The sequence below is a fragment of the Bombus vancouverensis genome, chromosome 9 (assembly GCF_051014615.1).
Source record: "Bombus vancouverensis nearcticus chromosome 9, iyBomVanc1_principal, whole genome shotgun sequence".
Lineage (NCBI taxonomy): Eukaryota > Metazoa > Arthropoda > Insecta > Hymenoptera > Apidae > Bombus > Bombus vancouverensis.
This window is the reverse complement of record NC_134919.1, coordinates 7,519,146-7,543,167: the sequence shown is the minus strand read 5'-3', so window position 1 is coordinate 7,543,167 and position 24,022 is coordinate 7,519,146. Positions and strand designations below refer to the sequence as shown.

The 24,022-nt window shown below is 28.4% G+C and overlaps 3 protein-coding genes across 16 annotated transcripts; 2 read left to right on the top strand and 1 right to left on the bottom strand.

The window, feature by feature from the left end:
• The first annotated feature begins 2,414 nt into the window (after positions 1–2,414).
• Positions 2,415–7,504, top strand: LOC117163761 (lipid storage droplet-1). Of its 4 annotated transcripts, none has more exons than XM_033346410.2 (8): positions 2,415–2,574; positions 4,167–4,325; positions 4,815–5,000; positions 5,086–5,278; positions 5,877–6,046; positions 6,273–6,530; positions 6,631–6,729; positions 6,877–7,504. In XM_033346410.2, exons 2-8 carry the CDS (start codon positions 4,179–4,181, stop codon positions 7,012–7,014), a joined length of 1,191 nt encoding a protein of 396 aa, XP_033202301.1. In that variant the 5' UTR covers positions 2,415–2,574; positions 4,167–4,178; the 3' UTR covers positions 7,015–7,504. The 4 variants fall into 4 exon arrangements, with proteins under 4 accessions (XP_033202301.1, XP_033202302.1, XP_076477989.1 ...); XM_033346411.2 differs by lacking the exon at positions 2,415–2,574 and adding an exon at positions 3,255–3,358; XM_076621874.1 differs by lacking the exon at positions 2,415–2,574 and adding an exon at positions 3,404–3,424.
• A 1,366-nt stretch (positions 7,505–8,870) lies between these two features.
• Positions 8,871–14,630, bottom strand: LOC117163760 (uncharacterized). 5 transcript variants are annotated; one of them, XM_033346407.2, is made up of 11 exons: positions 14,490–14,630; positions 12,717–12,823; positions 12,302–12,523; positions 11,614–12,110; positions 11,366–11,540; positions 10,964–11,299; positions 10,679–10,884; positions 10,230–10,476; positions 9,915–10,145; positions 9,589–9,840; positions 8,871–9,522 (listed from the first exon to the last, which is right to left on the bottom strand). In XM_033346407.2, exons 1-11 carry the CDS (start codon positions 14,572–14,574, stop codon positions 9,295–9,297), a joined length of 2,586 nt encoding a protein of 861 aa, XP_033202298.1. In that variant the 5' UTR covers positions 14,575–14,630; the 3' UTR covers positions 8,871–9,294. The 5 variants fall into 5 exon arrangements, with proteins under 5 accessions (XP_033202298.1, XP_076477985.1, XP_033202299.1 ...); XM_076621870.1 differs by lacking the exon at positions 14,490–14,630 and adding an exon at positions 14,346–14,481; XM_033346408.2 differs by lacking the exon at positions 14,490–14,630 and adding an exon at positions 12,980–13,435.
• On the top strand, positions 14,391–23,139 carry Rab5 (RAS oncogene family member Rab5). 7 transcript variants are annotated; one of them, XM_076621875.1, is made up of 7 exons: positions 17,250–17,479; positions 18,047–18,084; positions 19,032–19,200; positions 19,315–19,466; positions 19,685–19,901; positions 20,197–20,321; positions 22,389–23,139. In XM_076621875.1, exons 3-6 carry the CDS (start codon positions 19,038–19,040, stop codon positions 20,307–20,309), a joined length of 645 nt encoding a protein of 214 aa, XP_076477990.1. In that variant the 5' UTR covers positions 17,250–17,479; positions 18,047–18,084; positions 19,032–19,037; the 3' UTR covers positions 20,310–20,321; positions 22,389–23,139. The 7 variants fall into 7 exon arrangements, with proteins under 7 accessions (XP_033202304.1, XP_033202305.1, XP_033202303.1 ...); XM_033346413.2 differs by lacking the exons at positions 17,250–17,479; positions 18,047–18,084 and adding an exon at positions 14,391–14,481; XM_033346414.2 differs by lacking the exons at positions 17,250–17,479; positions 18,047–18,084 and adding an exon at positions 14,446–14,556.
• Positions 23,140–24,022: the final 883 nt, after the last annotated feature.

The window sequence follows — 24,022 nt, the reverse complement described above, 5'->3', positions numbered from 1 at the left end:
ACTTAATTTTAAGTGATGATTCTACTAATTGTATATATTAAGAAGAAGATTATTTGTACAAAATGGACTTGTGCTATTACACTATTCCTATAATATGGATATTGAGTTCCATTTTATTGAACTGAGAATATTTAAATTTAAATCTTCTAAACCATATAAAATAAATTAGCGATATAGAAAAGAATGATGTACACGTGTAATCGTGCGTGTACATAATAACCATTTACCATGTGATGCAATTATTGCATTAGTGGGCTCAATAATTCATTTCTCTCCTTATTACTTGTTATCTATGTCATTAAATTGGGATTGATGAACTAAGAACACACTTAATTACAGTGTGGTTGTGTCTAATTTTCTACATACTAGGTTTATAAATTGAGAAACATTGTATTCAAACTTATTTAACATACATTAATATTATAACAGTTATACAAATAAACTTTTTCTTTGGGGTGTTTTAGCTAGTCTTGTTTCGGTTTAAATGGATTTTGTTGAAATCCTTTTTTTAAACGATAGATACCATATCTCTTTGGTAAATAATAAATAAACCAACTCTTAATAAATAATCCAATCAACCTTTAAACCTTTGACTTTCTAAAAATAGATAATTTGTTTTCCAGCGACACATTTCAAAAATCAATATTTCTTTCAAAACAATAAGATAAAATTCGCCTAGAATTTCCCGTCTTTAATATAGAAAGGTGTTTTATTTCTTAATCCTCAAAAAATCCATCCCACTCTTAAAATGACTATCCAATTCAAATAACTCAAATAGCTTTTCCTGAACTTGATCATTGACTAAATAGTTTCCAATAGATATCCTGTAGTACAAAGGTTATCAGAAATATGATTTTTCTACACCTTAATATCACGAATTAATCTTTGTTTCTGTTACAAAGACATAACAGTCTGTCAAATGGACTTAGGAAGAATTAAATTCTACTAAATAGCATAATTGTATAATGATACGTTGTACAATGAAAGATAAATTCTAAATCGTCTCATTACTTTACATTGATATTACTTAACTTTTTACTGAAATTCAGAAATACAAATTTGAATTCTCATTATCTAAACTGAATTTTAATATAATATTAAATATAGGAAAAATATGATACGTGATGTCTTCCTTCAAAATACGTGTCAAATAAAAAATAAGATGTATTTTTATTCACACATATTCAACTGATTACTATACCATCCCATACACGCAAATAGTCGTTTGATGCGATGGACTTTGTATAGCAATTAAGAACGTCTGCTGGCGATAATTTAAAGTTTTCCACGTAGTCTCCTTTTCCACTATAAATTTTCTATAGCTATTACTATAAGTAGATTCACTGCCCTTCGACTACTACCATGTCGCAACTACTTTCTTCTTTATCGTATCGCTTATGTCTGGCGTTACGTATTTTTAAATGTATAATTTTCTGCATGCGTAACACGTTATATATGTTTTACATTGAAATAATTGAAATAATTTAAATGTTACAAGTATTTGAGAATTACATTAATTCCCAAATAATTTAATTTCTAAATACGTACTGCCACCGTTGTACATTTATAACTTCAGATTAAAATATTTATTTACCATTACTTGTAACAAATGACAAATGGTTACGATGATGATGATTTTTAAAAATGCTCATCCAATTATTTAGGATGATATTCATCTTATTGTGTTCTATAATAGTAACTTTCGTTTTAGAATTATGTATCTTTTCTTTTCTTTCTAATTACTGAGACAATTCGTATCTCCGTGAAATTGACTGTTCAACATTAATGAATTGAACCATTGCAACATCTAACATTTTCTGAATTAAAAAATTGTTAGATATCTTTTTATAAACAGTTGCTGAATATTTTTGTACAGTAAGAAACTTAAACTTTTTCAATGAATTCTGAAAATATTCAGTTTGAAATTTCCATCTATATTATTATTTTCCATTAGAAATTTCTATCATCGATTTATTAAATTTCTAAATTACGAAACATTGTATTTCATTGAAATATTTACCTGTGAAAATTAATAATCGTGACAGATATAGAAATCAGATTCCCTTAAAATCGCCCGATACTAAAATTCGCTGCAAACTATAAATATTAATTAACTCAATTTTTACTCCAATTACACATATAATTATGTATATAAAAAAATACGCTTTATAGTAAACCTAACCTTGAATAGTGTAACATGCATTACCCCTCGTGTTTAAGCAAAAAATTAAATGTGAATGAGCGGACGAATCAGGATTAACCTTCATTTCTCTATGATCTTTATACAGAACTTTTATTGTGTATTATTAGATTATAAGTGTAAAGCAAGAGCTGAGAAAAAAATAGATTCATGAGGCATGATGGTCGCCGTGGCTGTATAATCGGCGTGTCATAGGTCAAACCGATGAGATACCATTTCGCAGACTCCGACGTGCAGTCAGTGGCGTGTTCTTTCGCGAAACACTGACTCTGTCATTCCATCTGTTTTTACACCCTGCTAAGTTCCGTTATATAATTTCATCGTGATCAAGTCTTCGCCTTACTATCGGCCCATTTGCCTTTTCGCAGCCTAAGGTAAGGATCAATTATCTGTGCAACTACTATCGATCGATTAGTCATTGGTTAAGTCCAATTTTCATGGATTTTCAAACTTTAATATAGATTTAAATGCAATTCGATCATCCTCGTGTGATTCGGTCACTATATCTGGCGTTTACCGTAAAATTCATTAATCTCTGTCTCTCTGGTAAAGTTCTATTTTAAAGATTAATAGAATCTATGTTTAATGAAGCAAAATTTTATATGCGTATTAACTTTGTTACGTTATATAAGAAATTGGATAACTAATTCCTATCCTTATTGTGAAATAGATTCAGATTGTGAAATTCGATATCTGTATTCTCTATATATTCTCTATACAACTATATTAGATACGGCAATATTTTAGGTATATATTGAGGTTTATTGAACTTGTTATTATAAGAATATTTTCTAACAACGTTATAATATATTTTGTAATAGCTTCGAAAATATTTATTCCAATTACTTTCGATTATTCCTCAAATTCGTTTCTTCCGTGCTTATATACATATTGAATCTGATGGCGCTTTCTTCTACTACTACTACTTCTCTCTCTCTCTCTGTCTCTCTCTCTCTCCCTCTCTCCCCCCTTCTCTCACTCTCTCTCTCATGTATATACATCATATATATCATATATATAAATACGAGATATTGTTCGAATTAGGATTAGTTCGAATTAATCGACAAAGTTTGCGTTATAGTTTCGATAAGCGCGATAAGAATAAGGGTATCGACCGGTGTTTAACGTGAACCTATAGTATAATTTTATGGTTTTATAGTAAGTTTGAAACAAACTTGTGTACACCGTTCTGTCGACATAAAATTGGCGTTCTTAGTTTCGGAAGTAAGACAACTTATATTATTTATATTTGTATTTATTATTTAAGTATATGACTTAAAGATGTAGGTAACAGATCTCTATAAATAAATCTAAGTTATTGACATACTTGAAGAGAAAGTACAGCCTCGACATTAACCACGAGGTACATTATAATGTGACCTTTCTTATCAATTGCTACAACTGGTTTCTCTCGATTAGTATACAGCACTGTATATATCGTGTATTTAAAAATTTTGCAAAGCTGTAGGAATATTATTCGACGACGTAATGTAACTGATCAGACCTTTCTAATCATTAACTTCCTTTACTATACGTATATGCATACAATCGTTTTATACTCTTGTTTGCACTTGTATGTGTATCTATCAAAAGTTATCACACATTTATTATAAACAGTACCAACAACATTCGTTTCCTTTTATTGTAAGACGACTGACGTTAAGAATATTGTTAAAAGTAAGTACTAAAAATGAAATGTTACCATGTCGTTGTTAGTTCTACATTGTATGTATAGATTATTTACGTTGCTAGAGATTTATGAAAAATATAGAAAAGGAATAAATTTTTAAGATGAAAACTATCATTCGGAATAGAAAGGTGTAATATGATATAAAATATAATTAAAACATAATATACAAAAACATACATAAGTAACAGAAAGCTCGAAATTGGTACTTGTGTATACATATGAGTATTAGTATTTTTTGTACTAGAAATGAAAATAATAATTTTGACTTAATTACAGCAACTATCTCAAATGGCGCGAACAATCCCGAAAACTCGATATTCCGAAAACAAACGGCACTCCGATTTGCCGCGTTTCGAATCAGTTGTTAGAATCTCCAACCTGCCTATTGTAGAAAACAGTATACATATCGCTGGTAACGTCTACGATAGACTAAAGGTAAGCAAAACTGTTTTAATAATCTGACAGTTTCACGAATCGCTCCACTTTCTCTCATCCTTCACTTGCTAGTTTCGTTTGTCGTGAAAGTGCCGTATGTTTGCAATGATCAGCAAAACTTTTATATATGTACATTGTATCCAGAAGTAAAATAGCGTGAGCAAACTGCTATCTTTAAAATAGAGAAGTATGAAAGTATATAAACTAAAAATGAAAATATTGCTTTAATGCAAGAATTTAAATATTTCTCAATGACTTTTTAGTTAGAAATTTTAAACGGCTGATTAAGATAAATGCACGTGTATGCAGCAATAAAGCAATTTGTTAATAAGTTTATGTTCTTTATATTCGTATTAATTTAAATGTCAACCACATCTTTAAACATTAATCTTATTCTACTTAATCTTCCATTTATCTAGCTTAGTAATCGTCATATCCTCACGAAAAAAAATCAAAATCAAGGGACAAACATGATATTGTTAATTTCAGCGTTCAAATTCATTGATGAGCTGGAGTTTATATACTGCCGAACAATCACTTGCAATTGCAACAGCGTCAGCGAAACCTGCGATTTCCGTATTAAATGGGCCTATTATGACGATCGATCAATTGCTCTGTAAAGGTATCGATATCGTTGAACAGAGAGTACCAGCCGTGCATCTTCCTCCGCATCTTGTAAGTACAGTTAAAGTTAAATGTTAGTTATTTAACATTTCATTATTCTAAAGAATGAAATCAATGTGTATTTTATATTACAAAGATATACTGCAATGCACGAGAATATGTGAGCAACAAAATCGTGAGGCCTGTTCTAATGCGTGCCGGAAGCGTGAAACTGATAGGAAGCCAAGCCGCGAACGCAGCGGTAGATAGATTAGATGGGGCTCTAACTGTCGCAGATAAATATGTTGATCGTTACTTGCCTGCTGATTCTACCGATACAGTAGACCATGGTAAATTCGTTTTAAATTGCCGATAGTAATTTAGACCATATTTTAAATATTCTAATAGCAACTTAAGAAAGTAATCTTTTACACTTTCTATATACAGTGGATACAAAAAGTATTCATACTTCATTGTATTTATTATAGTATTTACGTATTAACTAATTAAATCTAAGTATATTAAATTTTATATCACTTAACAGTAATTTCATATGATTACAAAAATTTTGTACTATGAAAATGAAGTGTATAAAATCTGGTAAAGACACACTTCATTTGGAGAATAAAGGTATGTGCAAATACTTTTTGTTTATCACTGTATGTATAACAAATGAAATCATGTTCAATTGATATCAAATTAAACTTCTAAATATATATTAAATATTGATTATTCGAACTAATCGTGACACGTAGTGTTCAAATAATTAAATTAGTGATTTTCCCTCGCATTATATACCTTTTCGTGTATTTTTCATCTTTATTTCTTTGGTCTCCATCTTTAATCATCGGTTCTAGCGTTTCAGTGTTAACTGATACGTCAAGTACCGTATCGAGCAAACAAATAATCGATTAAGTTAAATCGTTGTCAACGAAAATTATTTTTTAGATTCCTCTCCATCTGAACCTGTGAGTAAGACCACACGAACTATCAAACACGGTGCCAGGTTATCTAGGAAATTACAAAAACGGCTAACGCGTCGCACATTAGCGGAAGCTCGAGCGCTTAAGGAACAAGGAACGGAATGCATTCATATACTTTTATATATTGTAGAATTGGTAAGTAACACTTCTTTCAGCTGATATACGTAATAAACAATACAAATAATAAATAAAAATTAGCAAAAGTAAAAAGAAAGGAGAAGGAAGCCTTGAGTAAGTATTATTTATTTGTATTATCTATTAATATCATTTACTGAATAAAGAAACTATACTTTGCATCATTGATCACTTTCCAATTATATACTTGCTCTGTTATGCGAACGATGAAGTTGATATGTTACAGTTAGCAACGGACCCAAAACTAGCGTTTAAAAAGGCGAAAGAACTTTGGGGAACATTAAGTTTGCCTGAACCAGAAAACCAAGCTCGACCAGCTACTCTAGAACAGTTATTGGTTCTTTTAACGCGTGAATCTGCGCGTCGTATTGTTCATCTAGTGAATGGGACAACAACGTTAGCAGCTAGAACCCCGCGCAATCTTGGTAGACTTCTCATTGGAGTGTCGCATCAATTGCTCGTAGTTGCGGATGCTACTTTCAGAGTAATTGTCAATAAATTTGTACATCATTCAATTCTTGAAATATTCATTACTACGGTTCCTTCGTTTATCTATGTTTATTCGGCCTCTTTTTGTTCTGAAGATGATGCCAATTATCGGTAAAAGGGGTGCAGCAAAAGAACAAATTTCGGCCATTAATTTGGCTATACAAAGGCTCAATTCATCTACAAATCATTTATTGGTATGTAGAATTCAAATAATGTTCACTCTAATAATGTTTAACCACGAACCACATTTATTATAGATTTTTATTAATTATGATGTACCTATGTCATCAACTAGTATCAATACAAAAAATAGTATCAAGCAACTGATGCTACTTTTACAGGAGCAGTTCGCAACTTTTCTAGCTGGTCGTCCATGTGTTTCCAAAGTAACACATGCAAAGAGTCATCAACAAAACCACAACAACCACATGTCGATGTCTTCAAAACCTCCCGTAAATGGTATCGATACTATCGAGTAACAAAACTGTGGTTATAAGTTATTTTGCGTAAGTTCCGTCTATGATAGCATTTATTTCAAGGTTGATAACTATGTATCAGGAAAATTTCTCATTGAAATTTCACAGATAAATAATATCCACCGAAATATTATAATATAGTTTTCGAACACATTATACTCCCACACTCACATTAAGCAATTAATGAATATTTCTCTTATATCGAAGACATAAGTGTGTATTGTATCCGTGTCATTCCTAGTTTTCAATTCTTGAATCTACATTTAGTACATAAACTATAATGTGTCTAGAAACAAGAAAGTGCAAAAATAGATATTATGATAATTTCACAGTCATCACGATGCCATTAAAAAATGGTCTATTTGTTTTGTTGACTCGAAGTAGATTATACATTCTTGCCCGTATATATCTTTAAGAAGCTTGTTATTGATGTCTCGTTATAATTGTACTAAACATATTGAATATAATATATATAAGTTGTGTTTGTGTTTAATCCAATGCAGATATCTTTGATTAGTTTATGCATCTATAATTATCTTAATATGCCTCTTACATTTTATTTCATTGAATGATATAATTTAATAAATTTCAATTTTTAAATTATTCAAACAAATTTCGCAATAGTTAGAAAAGTAATAAAGAATAGTACATTGCAAATAAGTAAGCGAATTTAGATAAGTAATTTTTTTAAAGCATTAATGTTACTTTAGACCTAATTATCGCTTCTGTTATCAAAGCTAATGAAACTAGATTTTCTAACTAGTACATTAATGTGTTTTAACGAACTGATAAGGTACACACACGCACACATACACATAGAAACAATTGAATTAAAAATTTCACTTTTTAGCGACAGAATGATATTACGATTTAAATTGTGAAGTAACAGAATCTCTCCCCCCCCCCCCTCTTATTTTATTTTCAATTGTTTAAGATAAACTGTAATCTATATCTCTTTAATCATTATTATTACTCTATAATATTATAATATTTAATCTTTCTACTTATATAAATTTGTTTTTGCAAGAATATTATTCATTCTACAAGTATAGCTTATATTCTTATCCATGTTCAATTTAAAATATTGAAAATAATATCAGTATTTCAGTTGTATAGGAATAAATTTTTATGTCTCCAAATCATTGATTTTAAAATAGATATAATACAATAAATGCTTTATCAATACAAAATACAGAAAAATGGTGAATATAAATTGGGTATAATATATTGTTATTGAGGGATAATATATAAAAATATACATGTATATGTAAGTAGAACTAGCACATGTTAAATTAGAATTAATGCTAATTACTCATTATATATTATTCTATGTAGCTCCGACATTAAAATAAACATCAAAATAAATAAAATTAATTAATCTTTCATTGAATTCTTACCGAATCCTTTTTAAGAATGCTATTTCCTTCTATTGTCGAAAAAATATTATATAAATTATTTATATACAATAATATTTTAAAACAATACACATCTATGTATTATTGAGAAGTTTTTAATTACTTATAATATGCCAATGCAAGTGACACTGGTTTTCCAATAGTTCGATGAACTTTTTTCTTAAACGAAATGAAAGTAAATGCGGTAAGATCTTTTCCGATTGCATATTTTCGAAACACTTTCTTTTGCATTTTCAACTATTTTCGAGCTATATATTTTGTTTCAATAAAATATTACATGTATAAAATAAGTAATCTCTATTTTTTTAATACCAAAAGCATTAATTATGTTGCGAATGATAAAAATAAAAATGTATCTTGTACCGGTAAAATTGTAGTAATAAATAGATGAAGTATTATCGTGGTAAACAGTGCAGATAATTTTGTTCAAAGAACAACTACATATACAATCACACTTCCCCCACTTTTTCTATTTTCTTCAACTTTTACTGCTAACAAACTATATAATCGCTAAATTTGGAAAACTATCATTTTACATCACAGTATAGACCACAAAGAAAAACGGGGAACAGCCTTTCAACCATATGCTACTTTTTGTTTGAAAGATCCGAACGTCAGAAAGCAGATAAAATTTGCCAGTAAACTTCCTTTCCTAAAATAAGGCGTATTTAATGTCTATAAATACGACAAAAATAGAACACGATATTTTGAGATGTTCGATAAATGTTTTAGAAATTAACGAAATTTATTTTTCTATTACTTATATTAAAAATATAAGAAAATGGTATCAATAAGAAATATTTCTTTAAAAATTCCTATCAAATTGTTTTGATAATTTGAAAATAAATTTTGCAACAAAAATATAATATTAGCTTGTGTTTAGGTCTTCCTTTTTTTTGGCAGTAAGTTCAAAAATCATGTCACGCATCCGACTTAAATCCATCAATTCTGCTTTCATCTTCTTAATTATTTCCTCTTTTTCAGCAATGCTCTTTTCATACGTATGTACTAATTCTGATAATTGTTGAGTTTCTTGCTTGAGTGCAGATATATCTTTTTGATTAGACTGAATCTCCGCAATTTTTAATTCTATTACCTATTTAATATCATATATACATACATTAACAATTCTATTATAACAGTAGAGTCTATGTAAACGTACCTGATCCTTTTTATTTAACTGATCCTGCCTTTTAAGAAGCAGTTTACTAAGTTCGTGATTTTTATTAGTCATTTCCATGGTTTTTGCATCTGCAGTCACACATTCAATTTCTAACTCTTTTATTTTTTTAGTTAATGTTTCAATTCTATTTAAAGTACTTTCTAATTCATGCTTATGTTGCACGAGTACTATATTTAGATGATCAATGTTAGCAGTCTTTTCTGTTACTATCTTTTCTAAACCTTCAATTTCCTATAAATATGACTTCTATATTTTAGTTTTGATTTAAACTCTTATTTGATAGATTCACTATAAAAAGTACTAACCTGTGTTTTAATAGCTACTACTTTTTTATTCTGTTCTTCTGCTTCAGCAAGCTTTACAGTCAATGTAGACTTTACTTCTTCTAAGCATTGCTGTGTGTCAAACAACATTTGATGTAAACGGCTTGATTCTGCTACTACTTGTGCCAGCCTATGTTGCAAACTGGTTCCATGATTGTTTGCTGCTTCTAAACTAGATTGCATAGCCCGTTCTGCATGTCTCATAGCTGCTAACTTTTATAATACGAATATAAGATATAGTAAATATAATAAGCATTTTGTGCTTATGTTAAGATGTATTTAAAAAGAAGCATATACCTTGTATTCATACAATTCCATTACTGCTGATGTGGTAATATCATTGATTTGATTTGACTCATAAGTTCTTTCCAATTTTGCTAAAAATGCATCAAGCCGTTCTTCTTGCACGAAAGAAAACAGTGGGACCATTTCACTACTTGCATTTACGGACATTTTACTTCCAATATTTGTTACCATACCATGAGTACTTTGTACCAATATCAAAGGCTCCAGTTGCTTCATACAAAGCGCCACCGCGGAAACACTTGTCACACAAAAACATGGGATACAATTTGCATCTGATAGTGAATTTGTCTAGAGTTGTCATCAATAAAAATTAAAATAACTTGTTGCCAAAGTATTCAATTTTAGTAGTGAAAATACAGTAATGTTTTATTTGAATAACAATATCTGTTAAAATCTTTGTACTTTGTTAAACAACTAAAGAACATTAAGATGAAACCTACCATTCTTGAGGAAATCCCATGGTGGATGTCAATTGTAGAACCTTTTGTTTAATGTCTGTATCACCAGTGAACAATGCATTTGCCATTGTCATTTGAATTTGTTTCTTTCTAAGTAACTCAGAATATAAAGTTAACCATTGCGAATTATCAGCAGCTAAATCAGCAGTCAAAGCTAATGCATGAATACATAAATTTGTAGTAGGATTCTAAAATAGAAAGTATCATTATCAAAAATGTCTATAAAAAAACAAGAGTTATATTTTTTAAGGAACAAGAATACAATACTTGAATAAAATTCCCTGGCCAATTATCAGCTGCACATGTTTCAGAATCTAACATTGGACTTAATAATTTTCGTATCATTTGTTCATTCAAGGATTGCATCACTTTTGTTCTGAGTGTAGATGTTTTAACCATTTCTTGAAATAATTGCATTAATTCTGCTAATTTCGTTTCTGTTTCTAATGTTAATTCACATTTTCCTTGAATTTCATCATTTTCTGAATTTATTATGAGCATTAAAACTGAAGCATCTAATTCTGCTAACACTTCAGATGACGATTTAGTACGCCGTGCATCAATTACTGTAACTCTTATTAAAGTTAATGCTCTGGAGCACACCTAATTTAGAAAAGATTATTATAATCTGTTACCCATTATTCGTATTTAAATATAACAAAGACATACCTGTTCTACAGGAACCCAAGTCATTGCAGTTTTTACACATAAAGGATATAAAGATACCAAAGCAGATAATTTTAATTTTACTAGAAATGACAAAAATTCCATCATGAGAGCAACACATTCTGGATCTGCATTATCTTCTAATGTGGCCAATATATTTTCCACGCCTCTGCCATAACTAATTAAAACAAAAATGAGGTAATTTTTATATCAAATATCAAAATTACATTGAAAATTATAAAGTAACTAACTGTGGATATGTTAACAACACAGCATGGGAATATTCATTTTGTCCAACATAGTCAAAGAAATCTATGATGTGTCTCAGTAACAGAACATCCTTTTGTTTCATTGCTGTAATAAAACTGCTGAATGTGACATCAGCAAAATCCCAAATAGATTTTTCCGAAATATTTGTATTTGTATGTTCTAATATAATCAAAAGCTTACAGCATTGTACTTTGGTATTAACACTATAATGTTGTATTTTTAATAAGGTCCGTATGAATGCTTTTGTATCAATCGTTCTTATTAATATATATACAGCTGGAAGATTTTTGTAACAGAGATTTACTAGTACACCTAAGGAAAGTGCAATAATGTTTTCTTCCCTAGATTGTGTCACCCATTGTGTTAATACTGATACCAGATATGGTAAATGAGCTTCTTGCCAATAAATTTTTATTCCATATGTCAATTCTTGTAGTAGTTTTAATACTCGTATTCTCTTTTCGCTTGTTAAATTTGCCTATGAAGTTATTATACAGAAGCATTAAATTATTACTTTCTTTATATTTCCAGTTGTTAAATTCAAAAATTTTATTATAGGAAACAAAATATGAACCTTAAATGTAATAAAAATAAATATATCTCTATATTTTTTAAATCATGTTCTAATGCTATATTTTTGTGATCTTTAAAATACACAAATATACATACTTCCAATAATCTTGCCAGTATAGGTGCAAATTTAAATGTATGGATGAGAGCTTGTCTTGCAGCAGCATTGCGACAAGCATTTTGTAAAACATCCACAGCACTCCAAATCAAAGTAGTTCTGGAAGCTAAAGAATTCATCAGCTCATGCAAACTAACATAGAACTCTGCTGCTATGTTAGTTCCAGGGTCAAAAATGCTTAAATCCAATGATGTACTTATTACCTTTTAAACATAAATTTTTATTATAAAGGATATTTTATATATTGAACAGAATACTAAAATATTTATTAAAGATTGTTTTAGCTTTTGCAAAATCATATCAAGTATTCATATAAGTAATTCATAAGTATTATGTAAGATTATAATCGCTATTCATTTTCAATGTATTAAAAACAATAAAATAATATATAATTACCCCAAGATTTCGTTGTAAAATTGAAGCGGTTGTTTCACTTGGATGTTTAGTATATTCTAAAACCGCTGATATGAATGTTCTTATGTGTTGGTATTTGTCCATTGTGTCTGAGATATCATAAGTAATTATAAAATTTCGAATATTAGTAAACCTTCTAGTTTTTAATTTTAATAACATTAAAGTTAATAAATCTAATAAATTTTTATATGTAAACTACAAATACTACGATTGAATAGTATAGTTTTTTTAATAAAATCTCTTACGAAATATAATTATGTATACATGTGGGCATGTACAATAAATGATTCTTATTTGTACATTCCAAAAATGTAAAGCACACGCGTTCTTTTAACATACATAGACACACTTATAAAGTTGGAAATAATAAATATCGTTTTGCAGAAAACGGGTATTTGGCGGCCATTTCTAAATATTACGTTTGAAATTAACCAATTGAATTAAAGTCAATCAGTGCAGCTAATAGTTTTATCACTGCCGACTCTAGTAAGTACTAGAACTGCTGAAAAACGTGGCAACACCGCACCAGGAAACCTATTTTTATTTAGAGAAACAGAGCTAACTCTAGAGTCGGCTGTGGTTAGATATATGGAAGCCGGGTTCTTGCATTGTTGCCATTTTTACTTTCAGGACGGCTACTATGGTTTTATGTAAAATTTTCATTTTTTTTATATTTCATGTGTAAAAATTATTTGATACTGGATATTAAATATAATTAAAACAAGTTTGTTACATATTTAATAATTATTGTAATTCATTTTTCATTTTGTAATTTAAAAATGGTGAAATAAGTTTATATTTTTTTACTAATGCCCAAAATAATTAACAATATTTGCTATAGTGATTTCGAGATAAATATTTATGTTAATAGTAATTTATATAAACTTATATTGAAGAAATAATTATAAGAAAAATAATGGCAATTATTAAAAATTACTAAAATCAAGTACAGAGATTTATGAAATAAATTTAATGATAAAATATTATGTTACAATGTATATTAGTACATTTTACATACAATATTTTACTCCATTCTCTGACGACTGAATTATATAACCTTTTTAATCCGAAAGAGAATAATAAACATACGTACATATATAATTTTGTTTTTTGTATTGGATCTTTAGTAACAGGTTTCTTCTTTCAATTTTATGGATTTAGTAATTGCATAATTGAATATTTTACACATTATAGTGGATCAAGTATAAAATAAAAATTCTAAAATAATTTAAAATAAGGATGGGAGAAGAAAATTGCTAAGTATCCGCCTTGATACACCTACTATACGAATTAGTTGCAAATCTCTTTAATATTCCAAGCGTGAATTTGAAATGTTATGAAATTCTGATATTTTACTTTATATTGTTATAATTTATATTTAATACCTGACGTTATATCTTATATGTATATAAAGAAATATAAAATTTATTAATAACAAAGATCCCTACTTATATTTGAAAACATTTGCAACGTTATAAATTGTAGTAAAATATATTAGAAATTAGAGTATATAAACATATATTTTAAAAAGTGTATAGCAATAGAACTAAAAGTTCTAAGGAGAACATAAATTACGATATTATTAAAATTGAAAATTGATATTTTTCTTACCTAATTCTGTATATATAAAGAACACTATAAAATGAAACTGTAATCTTATTGGTCAGCAGTGGCGCCGTTCTCCGGCCGTGTTCATTGAAATGCGCCATTACCGATTCGAGGAAAAAGAAAACGACATTGAAGAAAGGTACTTACTCTTGAAGGATCCTCTCAGATTAAAATCTGTTCGACGTTTCTTCATAATTTCACGTAGAATATCTGGGTAAATTGACTGACTCATTGATTGATCGGTGGTAAACTATTGCGTGTGATCGTGACTTTCGGATTTGACGTTGTAAATGAAAGTGTTGCAGCACTGTGTGTACCGTGTGCGTGATTTGGACCTTGATTCTTTACAGTGCGATCAACTTTGATTTTAATCTTCATTCCGTTAGGTTACAGAGACATCGGTACCATCCATCTTGTCGAGAAAAGTGCCATTTGGAACAGTTATTGTTTTTCCGAAAAGTGGCGAAAGATCTTAATTCTCCGAACGTATAAGGAGGAATGTGAAAAAAATCAACAAGCTTCATAGAGCCGTGTAATCTGCCCTCTGTGTGCGTGTGTGTATGTGTGTGTGTGTGTACCAACCGGAGCTGTCATAAATGTACACATTCTATATAGATTGCACGATCTATGCTCGGTTAGTGGGCCGATTTACTCAAGACAAGTGATCGTATCTGACGCGCGGCAGTGAATTGACATTAATCATCGTCGCGCGGTGTTGTGCGCTCATCGACCGTCTAAAGAGCTAGTGCCGCATTCTTATTCGACGGCGAGCTTCCTCACGCTAGCAGGTTAACCATAGAAAATTTCAGTTTTCATTCAGTTGCCAGGTGTCCCTTTCCTTGCTACCTCAAACATTTTTTTCTAATTTTTTTCTAATGTTCACTTTTTCTTTTTTATATAACCCATAACGAAACAGTTTAGTTTATGGGATATTGTGATATCTATCACAGACGCAAAGAATATGCTTAATACCGTGTCTACGTTATTCGTCTTTTTAATGTGTATTCTATTGCACGAACATCGACAAGATTTTACGTGTGTACCCTAGGACATGTGGTTTCTTTTAGATTGTGAATTCTTTTTTCTCTGTCGTTTTCTCTTAATTCATAGGATATGCTTTAGCTCCTCTCGATTATTTCAGATCTTGCTGACGTTTCACGGGCGGTGACAAGTAGTCAGAACTGTAACTATCGTGGCGCATCGCTTACACCCTTTATTTGCTTCTCTTGTCCTCCCTCCCTTGCTATCTCGAGGGAAAGAGAAAGAATTAACATGAATGAACGAGTTCAAGAGAGAAAGATAGAGTGAGAGTGAGTGAAAGAAAGACATTGTAAATGAATACAGTGAGGGACAAAAGTATTCGTACGATAGGAATGTGAAAATAAAAAAGTACTGTATTTCTGCATTGTTGATTGACATACATATGATACATTATACAACAATGTTAGTAGTAACAAATATAAAAAACAAAGGTCAACTAAAATACTCAATAGTAACTTATAAAAATTATAAATTTGCATAATGCTAATGTTTGGGACAAAATATCTATACGCTATCAGTGTTTATTATTATATATTATAATTAATACTTTGTAGAGTTATTAATATTTCATCTTTTTAAAATATTGTTTTAATTTAATATGATATTTTCTTATCTGTTTTTCTAGTTCCCATCATACATTTAAGTCTGGTTGTTACTATGGGTCTTAATCCTGCTGAACTTTGTTGGCATTTGTCTGCAGGCTTTCTTTTAAAATATTTAAGTGTAGATGTTTGAAAAGCATCGTATTTTGATTTCCCAGAAATTTCAATCAGACGAATGAGAGAAGGTATGATGATTAACAGATACTGAAATAGATTTAAGATACGTACGATCAACTATGAAGTATGAGGGAAAAAGTATAGTGATAAGGGCGGGGTATTGTTCCATTAGGAATTAGAGAACTAATATTTATTACCCAAATGGGTCAAATAATGTTGGAATTGAAAATACATCTTAATTTCAATAGGACCAGGACTGGAAGTCACCATAGCAATCACCATGCTTAAATCTCATTGATTCTTATATGTCGGTATAATAGAATATTTCACAAAGATTCTAATAAAGTAAAATATCAGTAGGGTTTCTTAAAAATTTAATGTATTACATACCAAGTAAATTATAGTCTGTTATTAATAAAATATATCAATTGTAATATTGATAATAATCAATTATAAAGTGCAAATACTTTTGTTCCAAATATTAACATTCTATAAGTTACAAAGTTTGTATTTTCTGTTTATTACTACAAACATCTGTATAATCTACAATCATATGCATATTAATATAATTAATACTGTAACAAATACAATACTTTTTATTTTCGCATTCTTACTAAACGAATACTTTTGTCTTCCACTGTAAATGAATGAGAAAGAGATAGCGGGAAAGGGGGTGGGGATAGCGTATCAGTAAGCGAACGAACGAAACGCAGATTAAGCAAATAAGCAAATGAGAGGAAAGAAGATAGAGCATTAATAAGTGGAAGAAAGAAAGAACGTATGTAAGAACACCTACGTATGCATGTATGTGTATATAAGGAAGAGAGAAAGAGAATTTGCGCGCGCGTACACAGAATTCTGTCTGTCCTTATCGGTTTCTTTCTTTCTTTCGCAGTCCCTATGCATCGCTTTAACGGTTTCTTGTGATTTTTCGATAATACTATTTCGCTGAAGGTTATGAGCTGTTGGTTACGTAGATAAGTTTGGGGTGAGTTCGTACGTATGCAAGGTTTGACGTAGCTTCATTTTGTTTCTAAGTACGCGTAAGCTCTGTATATATGTGCGTGTATGTTTTTTTCATTTGGTATGTTCTCTCTCTTAGGAATGTTTTTTTCTTGTCAGCCGTACCCGGACGGGCTCGCGCGATGCGGACCTGTTTCCTTTTCGTCGCCGCGAGTAACGCGAATTCCGTGATTGCCGTGAAGTTGCTGCGTTTAGTCATCGTGTTACCAATTCTCACTCGTATATTCCTTGTTAGAACAGGCTACGCGTTTATCATTTAGAGTCTGTCTGGTTTTATCAATTGTAACATTATCGCAAACCAATAACGGACTCGTTCAATTCAACAAGACTCTCCTCGCAAACTAATTGGATAATGTAATTAACAGAATCCCCTGCTTTAATGGGTTAAACCGCATACGTTATTATTTTTCGTTAGTTTATACCTACTGTGTTTTTTTCACTTGTAAGTGTCAGAAAATAATCGCAATAGAGTAGACAATCAAATTTTATCATACGCATTTATGCAAGTCAATATCCAATTCTTTTCTCCTGTCTTCTAATTTGCTCAAGTTCCATATTTTTGCAGACATTCACGATGTAATTCGTATCTTGGTTCTTGATTATTTGTTTATTTGTACTTTATACGCTTAAATACCCAAGGATACATCTTTTTTGTTATTCCAATTTTTGCGTCCGTTCTTTGATCAGTTTTTATGTAATGCGTTTTAACGGAGCCTCATCCTTATAATCCATATTAATTCTTCTCTCTCATTTAGTTGTAGATATAATATTTTGTTGTATTTAATTTTATTGCAAACTGAATGTAATACAATTTTTGAGAGGTTATTTACATGTGGTCAAATTTTGTACTTTATAATATTAGTTATTTGTACAGTATTATAAAAAAATTTCTTTCGAATTATTTTATATTGTTTTATGTAGAAATAATAGAAACTATATCAAGCTGCAAGGTTGGAAAGGTATAATGTTTATACTATTGTGAAGAAATCTATTATTTGATATTTGCGACGCTTGATTCAAAAATTTATTTTAATATATTACTTTTAATCAATATGCTAATATGCTATAATATTCTTTAAAATATGTTTTTCTGAAGATCTAAATTTGAATTACTAATTTTTCTTATTTAATAATACTCATATTAAAAAGTCATCTTGTATAACTTTCAGTATTGTATTAAACATTATATTAAAATCTTTTAGAGTTTATAGAAAAACATCATAATTTATTATGTATATTTATCAGTTTATATTGTTCAAGCTAAAACATTTAGTTAAATGTTGATTACTTAGTATGTAACTGAAAGCCTTATCTATTACATATGAACTTTCAGTATAAATAGACTTTTATCTGCTGATTTACAGGTTTAGGTACAAGTAAAAAATTGACAATTATTTCAGAATTCCAGTAATTGTTATTTATATAATTCTATGTTATATTTTATAATTAAAATAATATTATAGTTTAAATGCCAATTTAGGAGTTATTTTAACAATTTATTGTTCATTTATAAAGAAAATTTTATCATTTATAATAACTGAATAAATATAAAATAATTGGTCTTATGCTGAAATAAATAGTTAGATTTTTGTAAATATAGAATTATGCTTTTAATATTTTTAGAGATAATAGCAAGGCTTTGAATAAATTTAAGTATTTTACAGAAAGTTTATGTTACTGTTTGTTTACAAAAGCTATAAGAAGGAATATTAAAAATAATGAAACATAAGTTTAGTGTTATAGATGTTTTTAAATTAACGCATCCAATTTTTTGTTATTTCTAATGTATTAAATGTGTCTTATTATAAATGTTAATTCACTATAAACTTTACAGCAGCAAAAAATTTATAATTTTTACACTAAAAGAGTAATATGTTCTAAATATTTACAAATTTTTTAAACATAGGTGATCATGGCTAATCGGGGTACAGCCCAGAGGCCAAATGGTTCAACACAAGGGAAGATATGTCAGTTTAAGCTGGTGTTACTTGGAGAATCTGCTGTGGGAAAATCAAGTCTTGTCTTGAGGTTTGTGAAAGGACAGTTCCATGAGTACCAAGAAAGTACTATTGGAGGTATGGATTTCAATATCACTATAAGTGTTAATTACAGCATCGGTCACATGAAAATAACATGAATTATAATTAATACAATATGTATCTAACTAAATAGTATTTTATTGGTTTTAGCTGCATTTTTAACACAAACTGTATGCCTGGATGATACAACTGTAAAGTTCGAGATTTGGGATACAGCAGGGCAGGAACGTTATCATAGTCTTGCACCAATGTATTATCGTGGTGCACAGGCAGCCATTGTTGTATATGATATAACAAACCAAGTGAGTAAAGATCTATCAAATTCAATATACATTTTAAGTATACTGAAAATTATGTGCAATATTTAATGCAAATATTTATTCAGGTGAATGGCAAAAAAATAGTTATGTTCTGGGTTTTGTGTTAATAAAAATAGTAATAAGACTTTAATCGTTATTTTTTTGATAATTGTTATGAATATTATTTTTTAATCTTTACATGTATCTTTAAAAAACTACAGGACACATTTGTACGTGCTCAAACGTGGGTGAAGGAACTGCAACGACAAGCCAGTCCAAGTATAGTTATAGCACTAGCTGGAAATAAAGCTGATCTTTCAAATAAAAGAGTTGTAGAATTTGATGAAGCTCAAACTTATGCAGATGAAAATGGCCTTCTTTTCATGGAAACTTCAGCCAAAACAGCAATGAATGTTAATGATATATTTTTGGCAATTGGTAAGATTGTATTGTTATGCACACGAACAATTTTATTATATTTATCTAACCTACATAGAGAACATCTGGATTTGAAATAATACCGCTTATTAAATTACATACAGTATAATAACACAGAGTGTACTTACTTTATAATCATATAAAATATTTATTGTTGTATGTTTATAAAAAGCTTTTTTTTATATTTCAGAATATTTTACTAATCTCCTTTGTATAATATATATCTCTAATAATATTCTATTTCTATTTGTATTTTTCTTTTTGTTAAATAAAGTTTTGTGTTATTATATTACAGCTAAGAAACTTCCAAAGAATGAACAATCAGGAAATGCAAGTACAAGTGGTCAAGGTCGCCGATTAGTTGAGACAGAAGGACAAAAGGCAGCAACTGGCAATTGTTGCAAGTGATTATCCAAATCTGTACGTGTCAAATATATATTGGTATACACTTTTATATTAGTTACAATTTGACACCTTCGTGATAAACAATGGTGAAAGATATAATATCCTTGAAAGAATCACAAAACAATTAATATGTGCATCAGATATGAGTCCAGCATTTGATATAATATTGTAGTATACTATGTCCACATATTTTTATAATACTAAGATATATAATGAATAGACACTAATGATTATCTTGCAATGATATAAATGTTTTGATATTAATTAGGTTAAAATTTAAACATTTTATGGGGCACTGTATGCAAAATTTTGTATTAGTATTGTGAGACATGAGTAGATATTGCTGTAGCATATTTCTTGTTATGTTTAATATTTTTATTGCATGTACTTTTGACTTCTTTCATTTTTAATATTTATTAAACAAGTAAAAAAGACGCAAACATCAAAATTTGGATTATATTAATAATAATAATATTTTTTCATATTAAATCATTGAATATCTAAAGTAATCATCATTATAGAGGACAAAATTGACATTTTACACTAAAAAGTTTGTTTTTGTATATAAGTCTGCTGAATTTTTAAGACATAACAGACAATATGAGTAGATTTCATAAATTCTATATTTTCATCAGAAAATAAGTTATTAATAGTTAAAAAATCATTTATGATATTAGAAACTATAAAAACTGATGATTTTTTTAAACCTCACAATTGCAGTAAGATTCTTGTCTGTTATAAATTTGTTTTAGCACAATTTTAAGATAAATATTTATAAATAAATATTTTGGCATTTAATATGCACTATACTTTTAGAACAAAAATTATATTTATATAAGTATATTTCTGCATAATATATCGTTGTATATTACGTAGCTTCGTAGATCAACTATTGCAGTGAATAATGCGCAGTCCAATTCGCATTTTTTCCCGTTTTTATTTGTATACTTTTAATGAGCCTGTTGTTGTATTTTATCATCTGTCGTGTTGCAAAACATGGATATATATATTTGCACTTGATTGGAAATAATGCATAATTAAAATTCTACATCAGAATTAGAAAATTTCTCTTTTTTTTATACGTCATATGTTAAATTCTACAAGATTCTATTACAAAGTAACGTTATATATTGTATGCTTAAAAATGTTACATACTATTCTTATTTCATTTAGTTTTTATACTTATTTGATTAAAACACGAATAACATACATTTATAATATTAATTATACCGTTAAATGTTAGATACAAGAGAGTAAAAATATCCTTGTAATATATTTACAATTTTATTAAGATTTGCTACTGTAAATCATAAAATGATATTAAAGAAAGTGTTAATTTCTTATTTAAAACTTGAGTTTATTAATTTAATCAATACAACTGTAAGTACTTCAAAAATAACCTTTATTTAAGTAGTATATAATATAATACAAAAATCCTGTAAAAACTGTTTCTTTTCATTTTTATCAAAACATTATCATTATTACTTCTAATGTAACAATATAAATCATTGCTTAGCCAATTTCTTCAATTTTTTCATTCCTTCATCATAATTATATCTTTATAATATAGCTGTGATTAAGTAAGTTAAAAAGAAAGTAGTGATTAAAGGACAAAATCTATTTTATTTTTTGTTTATTCTATACATATGTTAGTTCAGAGGAAATTTAAGAAAGTAGTATTGTGTTATGTATAATTAAAGTATTATTTGTATAAATATTTTTTCATGTTTTACATGTTGTTTTATTTTTGTTCCAAGTATTCTGTAGTTTATAATGTTTATTAGTATATTTTGGCAGTGACAATTGTAGTAGTATATAACCAATTATTTATCAATTTAACTAGGATACAATAACTAACACATTTTATATCTATAATATTCTTTTATAATCATATTTGAAACTGAATTAAAACTGACATTGTCATTAAACTTTAATAGAATTTATTCATAATGTTTCTCAAATAGAGTATAATGTATTTTTTTCTGTAAAAAGTAACATAATAATTAAAAAAATATAGTACGCATTTTTGTTAATATATCTAATCAATTACTGTAGGAGACACACTCTACTTTTTGCTTACAGATTTGTACCATAATCAACAAATATAAATACACCATGAGTGTGTCTGCAATGAATATATAATTGAGTGGAATATAAAACAATCAGAAAAACCACTATATTGGAATGGGAGGTGAACTGTGCAGGACGAACATTTTTCCCGAGTGATCAATGAAAAAAATGCGTGTATCACATTGCATTCAACGATATATCATCTATTTTGAGTATCAGAACTGTCAAAAAAAGAAAGAAGAAAAGAGAGACAGAGACAGATTAAGCTCCCATTTGTAATTCTAGTAGTAATGGGCGGTGTTCGTTATAAATATAAAAAATAAATAAATAAATAAATATATATATATATATATATACACTTACATATATATACATATATATATATATATATATATAAATACGATTACGATATAAATCATATATAATAAATATGATTTATGTAATAAGTAATGTTAATGGTAATAAGTAATAATGATAATATTAATGGTAACATTGATAAATAATAATAATAATAATAACACTAATATTAGTAACAATAATATACCTTTAAAACATACAATGTATGATGAAATTTTGGCACGCAAAACGTCTTGTAAGATAGTACGCCATTCCTGCTGCTATGATTACCTATGTATTTACTTTCTTAGTTTGTAAACATGTATAACAAAATCTTGCTCCGAAATGTATTGTATATTAATTTTATTCAATAATTCATGATAAATTATAAATGATTACGCAAGAAAAAATAAACTTGTGAATATTACTAAGGATTTCGTCAAATTCACCATTTCATTTCATCCAAAATTAATTAATATCACATAAATGAGTCTGCAATTACGATAGAATAGAGCGAATTTTGTATAAAATCATAGTAAATTGAAAGGCAATTGCTTCATCTAATTAGGTTAGCGTTTTTATCATGTTAAAAGCTATCTGTTTTTCTAAAATTTCATATTATATAATAGTTTTTCATACTTCATGTTTAATTTTACATGTTAAGCAGGAATTAGTTCAATAAATAATCCACATTGTAAATTATAAAACTTTAACTACCAATAGCAATACACATTTTATTGAATTTAAATCATTTTCAAAATTTCGTCTAAATAAACATTATCAAGTACCATCATGTAAAAAACAAAAAAAAGAAAAACGAATTTCAATTCTAAAACTGGGATGTTAGATAATCAAAACAAAATCTGGTATTTATGTAAAAATCATTATCAAATTTTTTAGCTTTAAACAAAATGAAGAAATATTTATATTTACACGAATATACACTTTGTTCATTATTATGCAGTGTTTGACAGATATGTTAATTTTTTGTACATTTCGAAAGTGTATATTGATATTTGAAGAAATTTAAGTTTTTATTTATTTTGTCTTTTGAAATGTAAAGTAAATATGCTGTAAATTTTGTATTAATTACATATAAAAATTATTAAAATTTTTATCAAAATATTGTATCTTTAAGCAAAATAATTTATGCATTTTATAATCGCCTTTATACAATTAAAAGAGCGAAAAATGTAATATTTTATTTTATGTTTGTAGCTTTAAATAGTGCAATATATATATATTGTGTATATAAACCCTCACACGATATATATATATATTCCCGATACGATACATATATATATCGTATA

What these genes read in the sequence shown, in the direction of transcription:
- Rab5 (XM_033346413.2), top strand. Translation starts at nt 19,038, where the DNA reads ATGGCTAATCGGGGTACAGCCCAGAGGCCAAATGGTTCAACACAAGGG. An exon ending in CCAAGAAAGTACTATTGGAG is followed by an intron (nt 19,201 to 19,314) that starts GTATGGATTTCA and finishes TATTGGTTTTAG; the next exon opens with CTGCATTTTTAACACAAACT. An exon ending in TGATATATTTTTGGCAATTG is followed by an intron (nt 19,902 to 20,196) that starts GTAAGATTGTAT and finishes ATTATATTACAG; the next exon opens with CTAAGAAACTTCCAAAGAAT.
- LOC117163761 (XM_076621873.1), top strand. Translation starts at nt 3,776, where the DNA reads ATGTGTATCTATCAAAAGTTATCACACATTTATTATAAACAGTACCAA. An exon ending in TGCATCTTCCTCCGCATCTT is followed by an intron (nt 5,001 to 5,085) that starts GTAAGTACAGTT and finishes TATATTACAAAG; the next exon opens with ATATACTGCAATGCACGAGA. An exon ending in CATCTACAAATCATTTATTG is followed by an intron (nt 6,730 to 6,876) that starts GTATGTAGAATT and finishes CTACTTTTACAG; the next exon opens with GAGCAGTTCGCAACTTTTCT.
- LOC117163760 (XM_033346407.2), bottom strand. Translation starts at nt 14,574, where the DNA reads ATGAGTCAGTCAATTTACCCAGATATTCTACGTGAAATTATGAAGAAA. An exon ending in CTTGGGTTCCTGTAGAACAG is followed by an intron (nt 11,300 to 11,365) that starts GTATGTCTTTGT and finishes TTTCTAAATTAG; the next exon opens with GTGTGCTCCAGAGCATTAAC. An exon ending in AGTTAAATAAAAAGGATCAG is followed by an intron (nt 9,523 to 9,588) that starts GTACGTTTACAT and finishes GATATTAAATAG; the next exon opens with GTAATAGAATTAAAAATTGC.